General features: G+C 36.2%; 2 protein-coding genes across 2 annotated transcripts in view; one reads left to right on the top strand and one right to left on the bottom strand.

Moving 5' to 3' along the window:
• Positions 1 to 19,231, bottom strand: part of LOC117209474 (26S proteasome non-ATPase regulatory subunit 1) — a 93,899-nt gene that overhangs the window by 71,601 nt on the left and 3,067 nt on the right. The window contains exons 9-10 of the mRNA XM_033451559.1: positions 8,332 to 8,547; positions 6,496 to 6,560 (exon numbers count right to left, since the gene is read on the bottom strand). Of these exons, the coding sequence (XP_033307450.1) occupies positions 6,496 to 6,560; positions 8,332 to 8,547 (281 nt within the window). The remainder of the gene's footprint in view (positions 1 to 6,495; positions 6,561 to 8,331; positions 8,548 to 19,231) is intronic.
• Positions 15,330 to 19,166, top strand: LOC117209478 (pancreatic triacylglycerol lipase-like). Its single transcript, XM_033451563.1, has 7 exons — positions 15,330 to 15,414; positions 15,488 to 15,653; positions 16,551 to 16,696; positions 17,690 to 17,944; positions 18,266 to 18,454; positions 18,587 to 18,710; positions 18,983 to 19,166. Exons 1-7 carry the CDS (start codon positions 15,390 to 15,392, stop codon positions 19,041 to 19,043), a joined length of 966 nt encoding a protein of 321 aa, XP_033307454.1. The 5' UTR covers positions 15,330 to 15,389; the 3' UTR covers positions 19,044 to 19,166.

Below are 19,231 nucleotides of genomic sequence, written 5' to 3' on the forward strand. Positions count from 1 at the left end.
CGTAAAATTAACGACGAACAACCCTTAGAAGAAGAAAAGAAAAGACTGACATCGATACAACAACTCGCTCTCACCTGGGTCACGTCTCACCCCGTATCTGACGCCGAAGTCACGGTAAATATTCGATTACCCGCGTGGCGGAAGTTTCCAAGTCGGAAATACGCTCGTTGCAGCGTGAAATTTCAAACTCCCTCGAGTACTTCGCAAGGATAGACAGTAAAATCCCCTATCATCGTCGAAATGGAAAGAAAAATATCTACCGAACGATTAAGCGTGCTCGTTGAAAAAAGAAAAGTTGGTTACGTATTTTCAAGCTGCGTCGAATGATTTATATTCAAAGTACTAGGTTGTCCGAAATGTTTCTTTCGTTTTATAAGGAAATAACGTTCCTTCTTTTAAATCTGTTTATTGAATCATGCACGAACGTAATAATAGAAATACAACGAAACGAATCATACCTGATTCAATGAAATGATATAAAACAGAAATTATTGCTCGTTATATTATCACCTTATGAAACGAAAGAAACTTTTCGGACAACCTAACGAAATAAGCAACGCGATATTTAAATCATTCGATACGGAGCCAATGCGGTATCCAAATATTAATACGAATACACGTGGTCGAACGTGACTTTTGTCATTGAGACAGATCAGTGATCCGATCGTAGCGAAAGGTTATCCAACAATATTTCGCCAGCGAGTAAATTCAACCTGTGTAATCGATGCTCAATGATCCACAGCTTTCACGCGTTGCGAGGCTACCAACCATTCATCCTGTTCGACAGTCCATTCCGCGATACCACGGAGATCGATCGACTGTTTTCAATTAAGAGTTTCTAGCTAGCCTGGTATCGATTGACCACCGCGGATCGAGATTCATTGAACTCGTTGAACAAGAAGAATTCCAACACACACACACACACACACACACACACACACACACGCTCTACGATGAAACTTCGATACGAGAGAAGAATTTTTTTCTTCAAGCAAACCGATACGTCTCGCAACTCGTTGAACGGAGAATCGATGATTCTCTGCCTTTTGTAATTTATATCGTAGAAAGTGCGACAAGATATATTTGCATACATCGGTGATATAACTTTACAATTTTTCTATCGTTTCGCATGGTTTCAAATTTTTGCAAATATTATTCGCATACGTTACGTACGTTCGAACCGGAAACGATCAACGCATCAAGCATAGAAAGAAGACTAAAAAAGAAACACCCGGTAGATCTCATAAAGGATATAACCTAACAAACACGAAGATGGTGCCCCGCTGGGGGTAGCCACCCACACGATAATCGAACAGCCAAAAAGTTCTACCAAATGTCCAAATCGAACAAATTGTGAATGTAAACAAGTAAATAAAAAATATATATATATATGTTACGTAAGTTTGAACACCAGGTACGAGACGCCGATATTCCTAACACGAGCGAAAGCATCATCCGTGGCTTAATCGTGAAACAACACGCTCCACGCAATTTATGCCGTTGAGGGTGAAAAGATTAGAAGTCAATCGGACAGGGGATGAATCACGCTGCCATCGACGATATCGTTTAACTCAAAGGTCGTAAAGCTCGGTACAGCGAATCTCCGCGTGGGCGTTCGATAATCCTTGGCCAAGCAAGTCGATACGCAACTTTCTCGTCCGACCCTGGAACGACGATACGATAGCCAAATCTCAAAGTCGTCTCTGACGCACTTCCTCTCTTCTGCACGACTTACACTTACGTTGCTTTACCGTTATACTTTTAACCAAAGCTCCGAGAGAACAAGCCTCGTCTGCGAAGTGGCGAAGACTCCATTTTCTCAAAGAATCGATATTTTCAGATTCAAAAGAAATTAACGTTCGATTTTTGAGAAACGAAACACCTCGACTCACTTGCGTAAGTTGGATCGTCGTAAGATACGGAAACTACGCGTTAGATCGTAGGACTGTAAATTCGTAAAACGATGGCGAGTGACGAAGTCATTGAAAAAGAAACGCTGTCGCGGCATTATGATGGAACTAATCGCGAGGAAAGATGTGCACGCGTTTCCACTTTAGACGCTCTTAAAAGGATCGAGCTGGCTTCGTCGCACGAGGGTTAAACGACAACAGAAAGCTTCTTTCGGTATTAATAGAAAAGCCTAGCCACCCCTAATCCTATTCTGGCAGGAAAACAATGAGTATCGTTCACGAAACGATTCTATATCGACGCTCATCCATCTCGAAGAGGAATGGAAATTCCTGCAGAAACGGGATCGGATCTACCTTATCGAATCTGCGAAAGACTTTACGACAGACACGAGAAGGAAACCGGATAGCGATGGGATCAACTTTAATACGTACTTTTTTCCGCCACCAAGATCCGCTGGGAAAATTTTATGAATCCTGAGGAAATTGAGGTATGTACACATGTAGCGCTATGATCAATTTTTTCCCTCGGATCATGGAAAACGTATATGCTACAGATTTGCATAGCGGACTTCTCTGAATCACATATTATCCATAAATACGCTTCTTATACCTTAATAAATATGTAAATCGACGTATTTCAGGTTCTCCGGATATTTCAATCGCGGTTTTCTCAGTTACCAGTACGTTAGAACCTTATCTAAAACGCGCAAATTGCGCCATGCTTTACGATAATGCGCGTTTATGCAATTCTTACGTGCCATTTCACTGGTCAGCCTTTAACCGTTTGAGTGCCAAGCAGCGCGATCGCGCTGTTTAGATCTTGTGTGGAAAAGTCGCAGTACGTTTGAACTCTACGGACGACTGACGGTATTTTCTGTTTCATCGTTGTCTTAAGAATAATTTTTAGTGGACAAGACTTGAAATATTTATAAACCAATGGTACGCATATATAATAACATAGATGTATCTTATAAAAATAAGGAACACGACGAGCGCTGTCGCGCCGCTTGTTTCTCTTCGCGATCGATTAAGACAAGCGCTAACGCGCTGTTTGCGATTTTTCCACCCTGTTTTTTCAAAGACCCCTGCCACTCAAACGGTTAATGGGTCAAATGTACGGAATACCAGTTGGACCCTACTATACTTAAGAGTACACACGTCACAATCCCGAAATATTTCGACGTACGTCTATTGAGATCTTTTTTTTTTGTTTTTGTTTTTACTATACGCTCCTTTGAGAAAACTTCGAGTATCGACGTTTCTGAACGTCGTACTGAAGGTTCGAGTTTATAGACACAGTCGATGTTCGAATCTCCGTACTCGAGACGCGTTTGAACCCATCGCTAAGAACAGCCATCCCGACAACTGATCGATGGGAGCAAAATAGAAAAAATAAAGCTCCAAAGATAAATAAAAACGATCGCGAAAAAACAGTTTCTGCTGATGACCGAAGATACGACGAACGAAAGAAAGGGACCAGTGACGGGTTTGATCGATCCTTGGTCCCGTCTGGTTGATAGAAAACGTCGGTGCGGATTAAGTACGGGCCTCGGGACCGCGAAAATTGCAGCGTGAAATCGCGAAACGAGAATGACCAGCGGACCAAGCGGACATTGGACGAGCTAACGGTAGAACGAAAGGAACGTTCGATCCGTCAAATTCTCAGAGATGAAAAGCATCGATCGACCGGCGTTCTCTGGTTCGCGTCTTCGATCGTCGATCAACGGGATACCCGGTAAGTCGACGTATTAAAAAAGTTTCGCGCGTTTCGTAGCACAATGGCAGGTATTCGATGGCAAACAAACGGTCCGTGTCGTCTGCACGGCTGGAATAGGAAATTCGAGGAATTTTCAGGAAGAGCTCCGATTCAGAGATTCGGGCGCGCCTTTAAGCGTCGGATAAATTTACAATAGATGAAATTGAATCGGTTGAAAAATCGAGGAATTATGGGATAAAACACTCGAACAGTAGAATGGTTTTTCATCATTATTAAATCCAACATAACTTTGTGAATATTCTTATGGAGTATCGATAATTAATTTGCATTGGGTCGTCCGAAAAGTTTCTTTCGTTTTATAAGGAAATAATGGATGCGCAATATTTTCCGTTTTGTATTATTTCATCGAATTACGTACGATCCATTTCGTTCTATCAAAATAAAAATCACAACGTTCGACAGATTAGGTTTCGTGTTTGTAGAAAGAAAATAAAAGAAAGATATTTTTCGGACAACCTAATAGAAGGCGGATGTTCACGAATTTGTGGATAATTTAAAAGAGCAAAATCGTACAGATTACGCACAATATGAAAGAAATATAAAATATCCAATGTAAAATACCTATTACAACGCATAGTAAATGAAGGAAATTTCTATGCGAATTTCATTTTATCGGTCATATTTATGAAAATATAATATCGCATAAATATCCCACAGTTTAGCAATTTGTTTCCCCTTTAAAGGTTTTAACCACACATTTATTTTGCACGTTTCGTATATTTTGCATGCTTTGTTTGAAAAGTAAAACAACAGATCGCATATTTTATATAATGCACCTTCGTTGTATTTATTTTATGAAATTCAATATTATTTGCCAATTTCTCGAACAAATTTACCAATTACAAGATCGAAACTGTACGCAAACATTGTGCACATTACCGGTAATTCTTGTTGACGATAAAGTTTAATTATTGTTAGACTATGGATATTCATGTAAATACGTATTTTTTGAAACTGAACGAACGAACGAGAAACTGAACGAAATCTAAAAGAAGAGTCGTATACAATTTGAAAATATCACTCACATTTTACAATTTCATTGTACATAATTTCATTACAATAATATATTTTCAATTTAAAAACCAAACGATTTAAGTATGTTACTTATATTCAGCAATTTTTCCAAAATTTTCATAATTATTTCTTTCTGAAACTACGTCCTATGCAAGAGAAACCAACAAACTAATGAAAACGTGATTTTCGAGTTGAAAGCTAAGCGACTTGAGAGAAAACGCTATTTATATCATATTTAATCATTTCTCCACAACTTTGACAGTTCGATGTATAATTACTCTTCTGAAGATGAATTAAGCGACGATTAAGCGGGTAAAGAAACAAAAAAATCATTCTCAATTTAAATACGATCTTTAAGCTGTAGCAATTTATCAATTTCCGATGGAACTCTGATAAGCTGATATCGAATTGATTAAGGTAAAATGATTCTTCTCTCAAAGACATGCCCGAAAAAATAATCGCGCAACGAAGAGATTATACCCTAATACAATATTTCTTTTAGATTTAAATTTAATTAAATGTAAACTTCATTCGCTAATCCGCCTGTGATCTCTCGGAAACAACGCGCGCGTTTCGCTTGATTTGAATTTTCATCGAGAATAGCGCACAATCTGAAATTTCCTTCAATAGTATTGATATAAATAATTTCATAAACAGTTCATCTTGAATGACTTACAATGAAACGCTTGTCATGCACGTAGCTCTCGATGAAAGAAATACGCAACAGCAAGAATCAATTGCTTTGGAATTTCCATTGAAATTCTGACACTGCTGCGTCTCAATGAAACGAACAAAGTGTTACGTTACTCATATAGGTAACACCTAACGTTACTAACAGTAACACCGTTTCGACAAAAACAGCCAGATGTACCTGTTATACACTTTCAATTCAATAATCGATACAGTGTCATTATAACGTGATCATCTACGTAATTCTCTTCGTTTATTCTACTTCTGGTATCTCGAATGATAATGGATATCTTCGTACGAACAACATCCTCGAGAAGTCATTCTTTCGATTACTAAACGATCACTATAGGAAAAAAAAACACGTGCCACTATTGGAAATGTTCTTATTCGAACGACCAAGTTTGCTTATTTATTCAAATACCGAAGATTCTACCTTCTTTCGCATGACGTCTAAAGATGAACGAGATTCAGACATTTCTTTCCTAAATAAATAGAAAATGAGAAATCCAGATTCTTTCGGGCGATATTAAAATGTGGCTTTTAGCTCTACTTTCCTATATTTTTGAAAGGAGAATATTGCGAAACGATGAAATTATACGGTATATTCTCAGAAAGGACTGGACCGTTTAAAATTCCGAAATTTGAAATTCTTTTGTATTTATAGATCGAAGTAATTTAGAAAAATGTTAATAATCGTTGTTAGAAATAATGTATAGATATATATATTTTAGTAATCGTTAGATCATAGAAATTCTTGCATTATTTCTCTCAACCATTTCTATGAAATAATGCAAGAATGTCTATGATCTAATGATTAATAATATATATATATATATATATATATATATATATATATATATATATATATATATATACATTATTTCTAACAACGATTATTGCAGTTGAGAGGAGAAAATGTATGACCAGAAGAACAAAATCTATTCTAAATAAAAATGGCATTATTAAACGCGCGAATGCGAGTTACGCGAAGAATACCAGACTTGTGGTCCGGAACACCGACAGGAAGCTGGTCACTTCGAGGAATTCGCATTCCGCAACCTCATATTGACCCCGCGAACTTAAGTATTCTTTACTGGTACTCACCTGAACAGCAGGAATCCCAGACCCGTGACCGCAGCACGCCGAACATCGTCGTTCACGTCGGAGACCTGAAAGAACATATTTTACGTTATGGGATTCGTCTTATGATAGAACGGGTTGTTTGATGCTTCAAATTTGAAATAAAACTTCAACTAGTTTTAACTTTAACTAGTTTCTTCCTGTTATAAATCAAAGTATTAGGTTGTCCGAAAAGTTTCTGTCGTTTCGTAAGGTGATAACGGATGAGCAATAACTATTTTATATTATTTTATTAAATTAGGTATGATCTACTTCGTTATATTTCTATTATTATGTTCGTGCATAGTTCAATAAACTAATATAAAACAGAAAACATTGTGCGCCTATTATTTCTTTATAAAACGAAAGAGACTTTTGGACAACCTAATATAACGTAACGTAGTCCTGAGTTAAGAAACAAATTGTAGAAATATTTTATCATTTCCACGTTTATGTACTGACGAATTACGTCTAACGATGTCTACTGGCGCTAAAGAAATAGCAACAATTTCTCAGAACCCTGCTACAAAAATTAAGCATCCTACGCTAGAATACTGAATGCACCGTCGTGACTGTTCTTATTTCTTCCCATATTACCTTAGTGCTGATTTTTAGAACTTCGATCATTGATTAATTAATATCGATATTTGATATTCGCGTGTTTTTGTTGAATTATTGTAACTAACAAACTGGCGAATTAGCGAACAAATTTTCTTGGATGGACAAGGGTCGTACAGTACTAACCAAGATTAGTTCTGGCTTTTTCGTCAGGTATTAGCACTTCATTTGAATAATAAATTTAAATGAAACGAATATAAGAATTCTGTGTAACATATTTCGGATCCATGTTGTTTCTCAGATGAATAAATGACTTACTTTGTACCAAGTACATGATATCTAGTCCACTAAGTATAATTACTAACGTTTTGTACCTTCCTTTGTATATTACACACGTTGTAGTCTAAAACGCATTCACGTAATCGTCATTCATTAGCAATTAATCAGCGATCGGCCAGTACAGACGAAATTTCTTTTCTGTAAGTTCAACCTATTGGCAATTCGAATTAAATAGGAAGATTAATCTTCTGTTTTCTACCTTTTCTCGCATGAAATTGCCTGATATTCTAAAGCAGAGAAAAGCTAAGTAAACAGAGAAGAACGCGAATGAGATTTTGAAGTTACTCAGCGAAGATAAAATACGACTCAGAGACAGGTCGTGAAGAATTCCAATTTTCGAATGAAACAATGAATGCGAAGGCTGAGCACGTGCCGAATGTACAGACGAAAATATATCAATTATCTTACATTATAATGAAAAGAAAAATTAAGAATTTGCCATTCAGCCAGAACGAGATGTAATTTTAACGTATCTGAGAAATTGTCATTTTTGTTTCTATCATAAAGATTGATAAATATTTTATGAAATTAAACGACTCATAGGTGTTGAAGATCTACATTTTTTCAAAGCATAGTCTTCCACGATAATACTCTATCCTGTTATCTCGTTATCTTTATGCGAAAAGTTTGATATATTAAATGGGACTGTATAATACTTCGCGCTTGTTTCCATACAAAATAATGCTTCGTATCAATTATATCGTTTATCATCATCAATTGCCATCATATAACGCTGCCTGGTCCGATGAATGAATTTTACGCTTTGATGATACATTCATAAAATTCTTCAAAGTAAACAAGATATTCTTGTATCTTATTTATCTCTCTCTTTCTCTCCCTCTCTGTCTCTGCGATAAAGGAACAAATAACGAAACAAAGTTGAAGACAGAAGGATGTAAAAGAGATTTGTTCCCGACAACTTACAGCAACGTGCAGCAACTTCCGGATAGCCTGGTTGTTTCCGGTTCCACAATAAGCCATCGCTAGCGTGTACATGCCACTTCTTCGAAGAATCGGGTCCTTATCGGCGCAAAGGGAAGCAACCAAAGGATCAGCTTCCTCTAAACGACCGTACATGGTAAATGCGATACCCACGGCTAATCCTCGAAGGATCTTCTCGTGCTGCGTTTCTTGGGCATACTACGAAAAAAAGGAAATAAGATTATACGATAAAATAATAAAAAATATATTAGTGTATATTCGTGAAAAATGTTTTATTACACTTTTCTTCTTTGATAAACCTTCTTACTAGCAAACATTAAATTATTAGATGACCTCGTACTCGTTTTCGACCATACTCATCTACATTAAAATATTTCTATCAAAGAAAACGTTAATGACAAAGACTATGTTTAAATATCCTACAAATGGAGGGAATGGGATGAGATAGAGTGTCAGGAACAGGTCAACGTAGAACTACAAAGGACTAGTATCCAACTAAAAGTGGTATATTTTCAAATTTAGTATCTCGCGTTTTGACCAGAAATTCCTAATAATTCGCTTTTTAATAATTAGCAAATGGACAGTGAAATTTAATATCGACTGGTCCAAAACGTTGAACATTTTCCAAACGACTCGCGAAATCACGCGAAGATTTGCAATTTAACGTTAAGGCTACCTCGATATGTAACTAACGATGAGTCAGATTTCCCGTTTATATCGATAACAATTCTTTCGTACTCATGTTTTATCCGGATTTGTCGAATTCAAGAAATTTTCTAACAATGGCAAAATACAATTCCAACGAAAACGGGAACACGCGACACATTTAATAAATTTAGCGAGTTTCAAAGCTTCCGCATTAATTGGTCCGGAAGTACAGGGCGGCGAACTTTTGATAATTGAAAGAAAAATGCGAATAAATTTGAAATAGCCATTTTAACGAACGCGGTGGTGCTAATTTTTGAAACATCGTTTCGTTTCTACAACATGTTTTAATAACGTTTCAATTTGGTTTATCTGCATAATTTGCAATGTAATCATCCTTAACGAGTAAAAATAACATCTTTTGCCGCGTTTCAATTTCAAATTCACTTTCTGCGAATAAAGGCAAACGCGAGGGTAAAATGAAATGCTGGTAATTTAGATGGCAACGCGTGAAATTTATTTAAGGTAACGTGAAAAAGATGAAGTAGCTGCTCGAGATTGAAATCCTGTTTCAAGCAAGTAGGTATGTATTTCAATTGATTCTATGAATGAAAATGAAGTTTTAGAAGGAATATGTACAGCGTGAATATGTGCAGTGCACAGATGGGTAGTTTTAGAGTGCACTTTAGCGAGTGGAAAAGTGAGTGGATTAGCTATGGGGAAACCCAAAAAATCAATGAGAATAAACCAAAGGGTGGAAGAGTAAAAAATTGAAAAGGTAAAAAATTGAATTGCGGGCGTTGGCAAAAGAAAAAAAGGAAGGTCCTTTTAAAAGTATTGTAAATAAATCAGTGGGAAAAATAGGTATTTATATAGTTTGTGTCTCGTATTCCTCATTCTATAAAAATCTCAGTTTATATTATACTTTAACAATTTGGTATCCAGTTATAACATAGCATACAAATTTTTGCAGCAATATGAAGGTGAAATTGAAATGAAAAATATCAAAATAATTCGCAAAAGGAAATAATAGGGTGGTAATTTGTGAAAAAGAAGCCTGTTACATATATGTCCTTAAAATTCCATTAAAATCAAGCACCAAATTTTTGTCTTCTTCCTCTTCATTTATATTCAAGTATGATAATTTCTAACACACAGTTACATAAAAGTTATACGATGAAATTAATAAGAAAAATTAATAATTCAACAGATCCTACGCAATTTTTACAAGCACGTTCTTCCAACTAATCAGTAATCCGTTATCTTTCCAAAGAAAGAAAAGAAAAAGGATCCTTTAACCCAATACTCGCGTAGTTTTCTTTCCCCTTTTCCTTTCATCGTATTACGAAAAAACGTATAAAACGACAAAATTTCTTAATCCATCTAAACACCAAAACGATAGCTATCAACTCCTCAGAAATGATCCCAGAGAAGACAAAGAAACGATCGAAGGGCAATCAGTCTCTTCTGAAGAGTCAAACGTTATGCATCGAGAGGTCTGACGATTAAAATTAAAGTCGCATAGTCGAACGAATTCATTGAGAGATATCGTGAAGTAGGGTCGAATTTCTGTAACATATTTACTGTATTCATTGCTGAACAATTTGTGGCGTGCTCGTCGTATTATTTGTAAATATTGTCAAATATACCATTTTATGTTAACCTGTTAATACAGTGTTAAATTCGTTCGAACCACCTCTGTTATCTTGATCGAAAGAGGGGAACGACTATTTCGCGGCGTCGATTAGCGAGAATTTACGCCTCTCACCGACGCGTTTTCCTCGCGACCGCGTCTCTCCGCGAACGGTCGTAACAAACACCATGTTAACAATTTGTCAGCCGCTATCGCGTAAATCTTATTTGCGTTACGTTTACGTGACTTGGATTCTTTTTCATATAATCGACGTTTACGCGCAAGACAAATGATTCCTGCATTCGATACTGCTCTATCGAAGCGAAACGACTTACAAATGCACTGAAAGAACAGGCAATTTCTGAGTCTAATGATCCGGTAAAAGCGAATGGTTCGGAAAATGATTTCTGTAACTGTATGGGACTATCGGGAAATGAGCAAATAAATTCATATAATGCATATGTGCGCAAAATCAATTAAGACAATATGACAAAGCTTCGATAACGAGTTTCAATTGGATTTCAGATTGCATTCGATGCGATTTTCTCAAAAAGTGTGTCATAATTACACGAGGTTGTCCGAAGAGTTTCTTTCGTTTTATAGAGAAATAATAGACGCACGACATTCTTCTTTTTTTTTTTTTGAAACAACCTAATAAAATAACAGACTGACTGAAAAGTGGCGATGGTTGGATCTCAATACGATGCGCCTAGGAAATTTCATTTAAAGCCATTTCATTTAAAGAACGCGAATACCTCGAAGAATCGTCGTCCCATGGTGTAACAGCGATCTTACGATAAAAATATTTATACGTATGTAAACTTTTCGATCGATATTAGATGAAAAATCTTGTGGCATTTTTTACGAAGTAACACGTGACAGAGAAATCGTAGGAAGTATCAGCAACGAAACGAAATTCAGCCGCAGCGTAGACAGTTGAAACAGCGCTGACAAATCGATGCAGTTTGTCCTGCACCTATTTTTCCGTCGACAGTAAGTGGATTTCGTCGTTACCCGCCGGAGAATCGTCTCGCAAAGAAATACGGCGTCACGTGGGCCTCGTTATTTTGCGAACAAGGATCTCGCAAATAAATGGGCCAAGATTATGCACGAGTCTCCCTAGGAAAACGTTTCGTTGTAACCAGAGGAGAATTACGATCAAAAATAACTGTAGCCAGTCCCCTGGAAAGCACTTAGAGACCTTTAGAGGGTGACGGATATATTTAGAATTCTAATTATTAACCGAATATTAGGCGCCTGAGACGCGGGATAAAGCAAGAATTTCGGAGGAAAATTCAAAAAATAATCAACCATAATGGGATCGAGGCCGAAGTGATTTAACGTTAGGTCAATTCTGATGGAAATCTCGCGTCGTTATTATAAATCCTATACGTGTCAACTATGGAGACAAGCGGAGTATCGTCTGTTTTATAAAAAATTGTATAAATTATATCCGATGACATTTTCTCGATGATAGTACGATTCGTACCGACGATGCTACGATATCTTCGTTTTGATAATAATTCACGAAGAAAACTACGGTTAGTCTCCGAATAGTTTAATCTTTCGGTAGTCTAATCACGGGTCGTAGTAATTTTCTCCAAAAACAACTGGAATGAGAAAGAAATCGTGAATCACAGTTTTGCATTTGAAAATTTTCAAGAGCCGAGCGAGGCAGTGTTCAATTCCGGAGAATGTTAAGACAAGTGTCTCGAAACATTAAAAGAACAAACAATTCTGCTTTGATCCATAATAACAACGATCACGACGATTGCACGTACTGTTACATTTAATTACGATTCTTCGTATATCCTTTTACAAACTAACAACAGCTGCGTAATACACATAAAAAGACAATTGTTCAAAGAACTTTAAAGAGTAATTATTAAGAGCAATTAACGTCCAAAATTTCCATCACAATAAATTCCATGCCGATCGCATCTGTTCATAAGCGGCTCCTATTTTCACTTCTGACAAATGTGTTTGATTCGACAACAAATACCGGTTCTCTCGATTAATTAAAATAAACGAGAAATTAAAAAGCGTGTACCGAGATTGTATGTAAATTAAAGTACGTTACACTGCGTCTTTTGCTTTGCATTCTGTTTTATACGAGCCAAGACACGTGCGCTTCGACCAGTCCTTGGAATGTTATATTACATCGGATCTTATATTACTAAACCAATAGCTGAGGCTTTGGAACAGTTTCGTAAATAACTGTTTCAAACTGTTATATGAAGGACCCGAGTAAAACGGTTACGAAGAACCTCTACTCTTGTATATTCGACCAATCGCGGGGAAACACGTCAACGGGAGCCGTAAATTCCCGTTACGATTATAATAATCGACACCGCGAATAGATCGACCCCCTGATTTCCGTTGACATAATAGGGGTGGTTAAGGTAGTATAACGCTGCGATTAACAGGGTTACAAACTTTATATTTCCAACACTTATGAGCTACACTGTTCAGTATGTATTTAAGGAGAGTAACCCGGTAATGACATGTTGACTATTCTAACGACGAAGAATAAGTAATTTACAGTGTCGATGCTGTGTCGGAAGAAAGCTAGCGATGGGTGTGTCTAGCGCACGGGACCATCGGATTTGTTCATGACATTTTTGGTTAGGAAAGTCAGGCCAGTATACGTCGCTTCTGATTGGATAGACGAAGGTTGGCGGACTAGGAAGGGTCTTAGCCGCCCTCGATGGAAAGTTGCCAGTGGGAAGCATCGTACGTGAGAAAAACTAACTTTCCCGTGTCAAGCCGTAGTAGACGATAATCTGTAGAAAATGATTTAGAAACAAAGATATTTGTTCGGTCTGAAGGACCTTAGCTAGCAAATTACCGAGATTTATCATGGGTCCTTAAGACTATTGAGGATACGCAGTAAGGATGAGCGAACATCTGGTTCCCGTTTGGTCCGCGGTGTGTAGCCTGGTCTAAGTAGAGTGTCGCCCGACGTAACAATTCTGAATGACTGTCATGCAGAAGCTGAATTTCGAACTATATCGATTTCAGTTACAGTTCTTATACCGGTTATGCCATATCAGTTTTCCAACTACTATTTTTTAGGTTCTTTGTCGGTTGCAAAACGGTTATAGAATTGATTCTAGTAACGATGGTGCAGTATTTTATAGTAAATAAAATTGCAACGTACACTACGTTTGTAGATTGTGAACGTGTAAGAGCATTTACAGCAGAATTTCGTAAAGTACATTTTCAGACATCGTACGCTTGCTTTCGAAGTCAAAGGAAATAATCATTAACCACGAGTTACATTAGTATTTCATAATTCTACGAGTAAAATGGCAATAAATTAATATTCGGTAATTTCATATTGGCACAAGTCGAGATATCTGATAGGAACAATTTATGAGATACATTAAAATGAGTAGAAAAAATTTTACGGAAGTATTTTGATAATTGTATAGTTTTAATGGATAACATGCTTGTTTTCGTGACTTCACGCGGTTCTGTATCGTTGTAGACTGAAACTTCGAAAATACATAATTCGTTTCACGAATACTAACGTCACAGAACGTCCGCGCGTGGCCACAAGATAATACGAAAACTTATGACGCTTATATAACAATTGCAACAGCTCGAAAATAGATGGAAGAGAGTTAGAACAAACGAAATGATTTATTCGGTAGTTCTCCTCGCGAGTTTGTAATATGCAAGCAAATGACACATTAAAATAACTGATAGCTTCGATTAAAAGAAAAGGGTCAATTTTACAAACACCGTCGTTACCGTGTCGTCCAATATTTCAAATTATTACGCGTTGTTCAAAATCAAATCCAAATCTCGTACAATCAAAAAAGATGCATAATGCTCCTAGCCGGAGAATTTCAATCGCCTACGTCCGACACAAAAGTTCCTAATGTATTCCTCGAGAAGATATTAACATTTGGAGCAAAGCTATTTTAAAGTATTGTTAAATGAATTATCGAAAATAGATATTGCTAGAATTGAAATTTTCATCGATTGGAAGAATATACTTCTGGCAAATACGTGTGTCAAGTATATCCTGCAACCTAAGCACACAGAACAAAATTACCCTCTATAGGACCGTAATAAAACCTGTCTGCACCTACGGAATCCAACTATGGGGAACAGCAAATAATTCCAACATTGAAATACTTCGACGCTTCCAATCGAAAACGCTAAGATTCCTTATAAATGCATCCTGGTATGCCACCAACGAACTAATACATCGACTAATACACAAAGAGGAAATAGCAAAATATAGCGACAGATATAGCAAAAGAGTCAACAAACATCGAAACCTCCTAATTACTGGATTACTTGATACGTCGGACCAGATCCGCAGGCTGAAAAGACACTACCCGTTAGACCTAAACACTAGATTTAATTAGATATTTATATTAAGTAATATTCACTTATTTATAACACCTACTTATGAATTATACTTATCTATAATAAGTATTAACTTGTTATAAATAATCAGCCATGTCACTGCGCCACGCCAGAAAAATTACTGAAAATTCTCAACGCGAGAATTGATCGTAATTTTAATAAATAAATAAAAAAAAAATTTCTCTAATTATCTGTAACTAATTCGTGGATGTGACCACCCACCCGGTAATAATCCATCAATCGAGTACCAGTTACTTATCATTTGGTCAATACACGAGTGGAAAATTACTGTTTCACTGAAACGTATAAAAAGGAAGTGGGCAAAGAAAGAAGCTAAGAAATCGACCCATATTGCGGCGCGTACAGTGAAGTGACAACAATGGTAAACGCATCGTTAACACTAAGTTCGTATCAGAAGGTTTTTCGATCGAGACACGGGAAAATCGAATAACATAATAACGAAAGAAAATATTTCAGTTTATCCTACGCTACTTTCGACGTTGAGAGGAGCCAATTCTACGACCTTTCCGAACGCAGAAGCAAACTTATCTCTGATTAATCAGGATAATAGCCTACTAAGTGAATTGGAGCTGAATGTTTTACGTCCCAATTTGAAAACGGTTACTTTCACGCTTTACACACGGTCAGAATCGTCTTTCTATTAATATTCATCTTTATGGAAAATCTGCACATTTTTCAATTCGCACAATTTCGCACATTTCAATTTTCCATAATGGCACGATCGTTCGTCGTTTGATTACGATATTTAAAAGGTAAATTCAGAAAGTGATTAAGAATTAGTTGATTAGTGAAAAATATAATCTTTTTGCTTAATCTTCTCGCTACGATAGACCACTATAGTAACCGTTTGTGAATCTAACCAAAAACGATCACTATAGCGAACCTCGAATGAAATGTATACATCACGCTGTATACACTGTATACATCACTGCGTCATTGAAATTACATACAGCAATTGTTGTTTATTTTTTGTTCAAGTTACAGCTAAAAGCCATAACGAATTGTATTGTACGATCTGTCTTCCGACACACCAACAAAATTCTAATTGAAAAAGGTTAAATCGTGAAAAGATAAAAGCTTGTAATTTATGTACTAATAGTTTCCCTACAATCTTTCAAACGTATATAATCCAATTTTTTATGCTATATCATTTTTCCTTGCTTTGTCCATAGAAATGTACGCTATAGAATTTCGACAGGCTTTTAAACTTCTTTTTAGAATTTTGTCTAGCTTGAACTCCGTTACATTCTTTCGAATATTTTCGACCCAGTTCTGTCTTTTTAACGTTAAAAGGTATCTTCGGTTTAAACAAAATGTGTTAAAGTCTTGTCGCTATTCGCGATTCCATTTATTTCTTTTTTTCTTTTTTTCTACCCTACGTTAAGCTTTTTCTTAAAACATCGCAATCCTTTCGTGCTTGTTATCGCAGTAGTGTTAAAATATTTTTCGTATCTCATCCTGTGTTTGAAACATTGCAACTACGTTCAACAATTTCGCTGAAATATAATTTTCATAACAGAGAAAACCCAGCCGGCGAGGTCCTAGTACTAAACGACATAAACTCGGTCCAAGCGAGTCAATGGAACCCGAAAAGAAAAACCGCTATAATCACTCACGGTTGGGTTAACAATGGTTTAAGTTCGTCGTGTACACTCGTACGCGATGGTAAGTAAAGTATCATCGATGTAATAAATAAATCGTGCGCTTAAATTAGTAATATAATTGACGTCGATGGAGATCCTGTAATTCGAAGACAAAAATGAAGAACGACAAAATTAAACGTTGCACGTTTGATTTGTCGGAAAAATCGAGTTTGGAAACTTGACAAGCACGCTACAATACGAAAATGTTCTATCTAGTATTCTCTTTTTTTTTTTTTTTATTTATCCAGATATATTTAACTATTCGAAACTTCCTGTGAGTTTTATCTTTTAAGTATTGGGTTGGCAACTAAGCGAATGCGGATTTTGTGATTAGGTGGTATTGACATAGTTTAGTTGCCATAAAAATTATGCACGTTATACGCGATAATGGCTAAATATTTGAATGGAAGAAAAGAGAATGAAAGTTGGGATTTCTTTAGCCTCGATAGGGTATAACATGTAACGTATTAGAATAAAATTAGAATGAAGTTTCGTTTTCGAGAAAATCGGATTTAAAAGTTTATCAAGTACACACGACTAAAGGTATTAGAACAAGACCTTAAAAGAGACAATTTTATTCTACATTTTAGACTTATCTTCACGTGTACAGTAGCCTGCTACCAATTCTTTTTTTTTTTCTTTTTTAGTACCAATTAGACAAATACACGTGCATTTGGCTAATTTCTAAACACCATTTTCTTGAAAATCCAACGCAACTTTGTTATTCTGAATTTTCCTCTTACTCTGAGTCATGGAATCTTTCTCACTTCAGTTGTACAGAATTTAGGTTTCCAATAATGTATAGACTGCTGGCAATAAATATCTACTGAAAAACTAAAAACAGATTTTACTTTATTTAGTATTTTAAATTATAAGACACACATAATACCAATGAAATAATTTTCTTATTTTTGATTTATAGTAGAATACTTAGAAAGTAAAAGCAGTAAAAAATATCCAGCTTGTATCTATACAATACTTCAATATTATGACAAGTAATATTTTTTCTTTTCAGCTATTATTAAGGTCAAGAATTGGAACGTCATTGTCGTCGATTGGGGTAAGATATCAGCCAACTTGTTATATCCCATCGTTGCAAAGGACGTACCACACGTTGCTCTCCATGTAGCTAGTTTCGTAAATTTCATGCGAACTGAGGCTGGTTTGCAAACGTCCAACTTGAGAATTATTGGACACTCATTCGGCGCTCAAATCGCGGGCTTGAGCGCGCAAGAGATAGGAAAATCGAGCCGAGTAGCGGAAATTGTCGGTAAGTCACGATATATTATTAGGATGGCATTCTAAAATCCTCCAGAAAAAATCCAGTAGCGTTGATTTTAACGTTAGATTGAAAACAGTACGGTAGATTGATTAGATTTTGCAAATGAAATATCAGCAAAAAGATGAATGAGGTTTCTAAGATTGAACGATAAACATTAAAATGTCGAAAATATCCTCAGATTATCTTAACTCGAAGGAAAACGTTTTTAAAAATTATATATATATTTTTATGTAAGTTGATTTGATCTCCGACAAAACGTCATTATGATACAGTGGAGTATATTAGACCTTGAAATATTTTCCATTATAGCACTCGACCCTGCTAAGGTAATGTTTGAAGACAAAGCACTTGATCAAAGAGTTGATGCATCGGACGCAGAAAATGTTCAAATTATCCACACGTGCGTTGGACAGTTCGGTTATTCTCTACCTGTTGGTACTTCAGACTTCTATGCGAATGATGGAAGACATCAACCAGGATGCGGCATTGACTTGCTTGGTACGGAACATACTACGGAGTATTCTATTATTGACACACTTCAACTTAAAAATTATTATTTCCACGCTTTCTGTGCCTCAATCTGTGCATGTGTGTTTGTACACTGTTAAAAACGAATGTTATGAAACACAGGAATTTGCGCACACTTGCGTAGCTACAAATTCTACGCTGAATCAATTACGAATCCGAAAGGCTTTCTCGGTAGACGTGCAGACGGTGCAACGGCATACATGGGTGGTGCTACGCTCGATCCTAAGTAAGTTTTATTTTACTACTGTTACTGATAGATTATGGAGTTTTATGCATTTCCGGGGAATTGGAAGAATGCGTAGAATGCAAATAAATAATGGACAGTACATGTTATAATATCTAGGAGGTGAAAATTCTTGGTCCTGCATTTTTAGCTGAGTTCATAAAAGTATGAATTTGGATAGATACTTGAGAGCTAATTGTTGAATGTATCTGTTTAATTATTTTTTAATATTTAATTTAGTTAACTGGTACTAATATATGTTAATTTCTTTACAGAGCTAAAGGAACCTATTACTTCAAAACTACCGGTCAATATCCTTTTGCTCTTGATGGATAACATTATTCTTTTGAATATTTGGATGTAGTTTGTGCAGATGTATTTCAATATTAGTAAGATACTTGTATAGATTATGTCGGAAATTAAAAAATAAATAGCTGTTGATTTTATTGTTCATTAAAATTCGTATAAGAATCTTATTTCGATTTAGTGCAGCCGTATCCTGAATTCTTTGAGTTGATTTCGAT

Source organism: Bombus bifarius, unplaced genomic scaffold (genome assembly GCF_011952205.1).
Source record: "Bombus bifarius isolate JDL3187 unplaced genomic scaffold, Bbif_JDL3187 scf7180000008178, whole genome shotgun sequence".
Taxonomy (NCBI): Eukaryota; Metazoa; Arthropoda; class Insecta; order Hymenoptera; family Apidae; genus Bombus; species Bombus bifarius.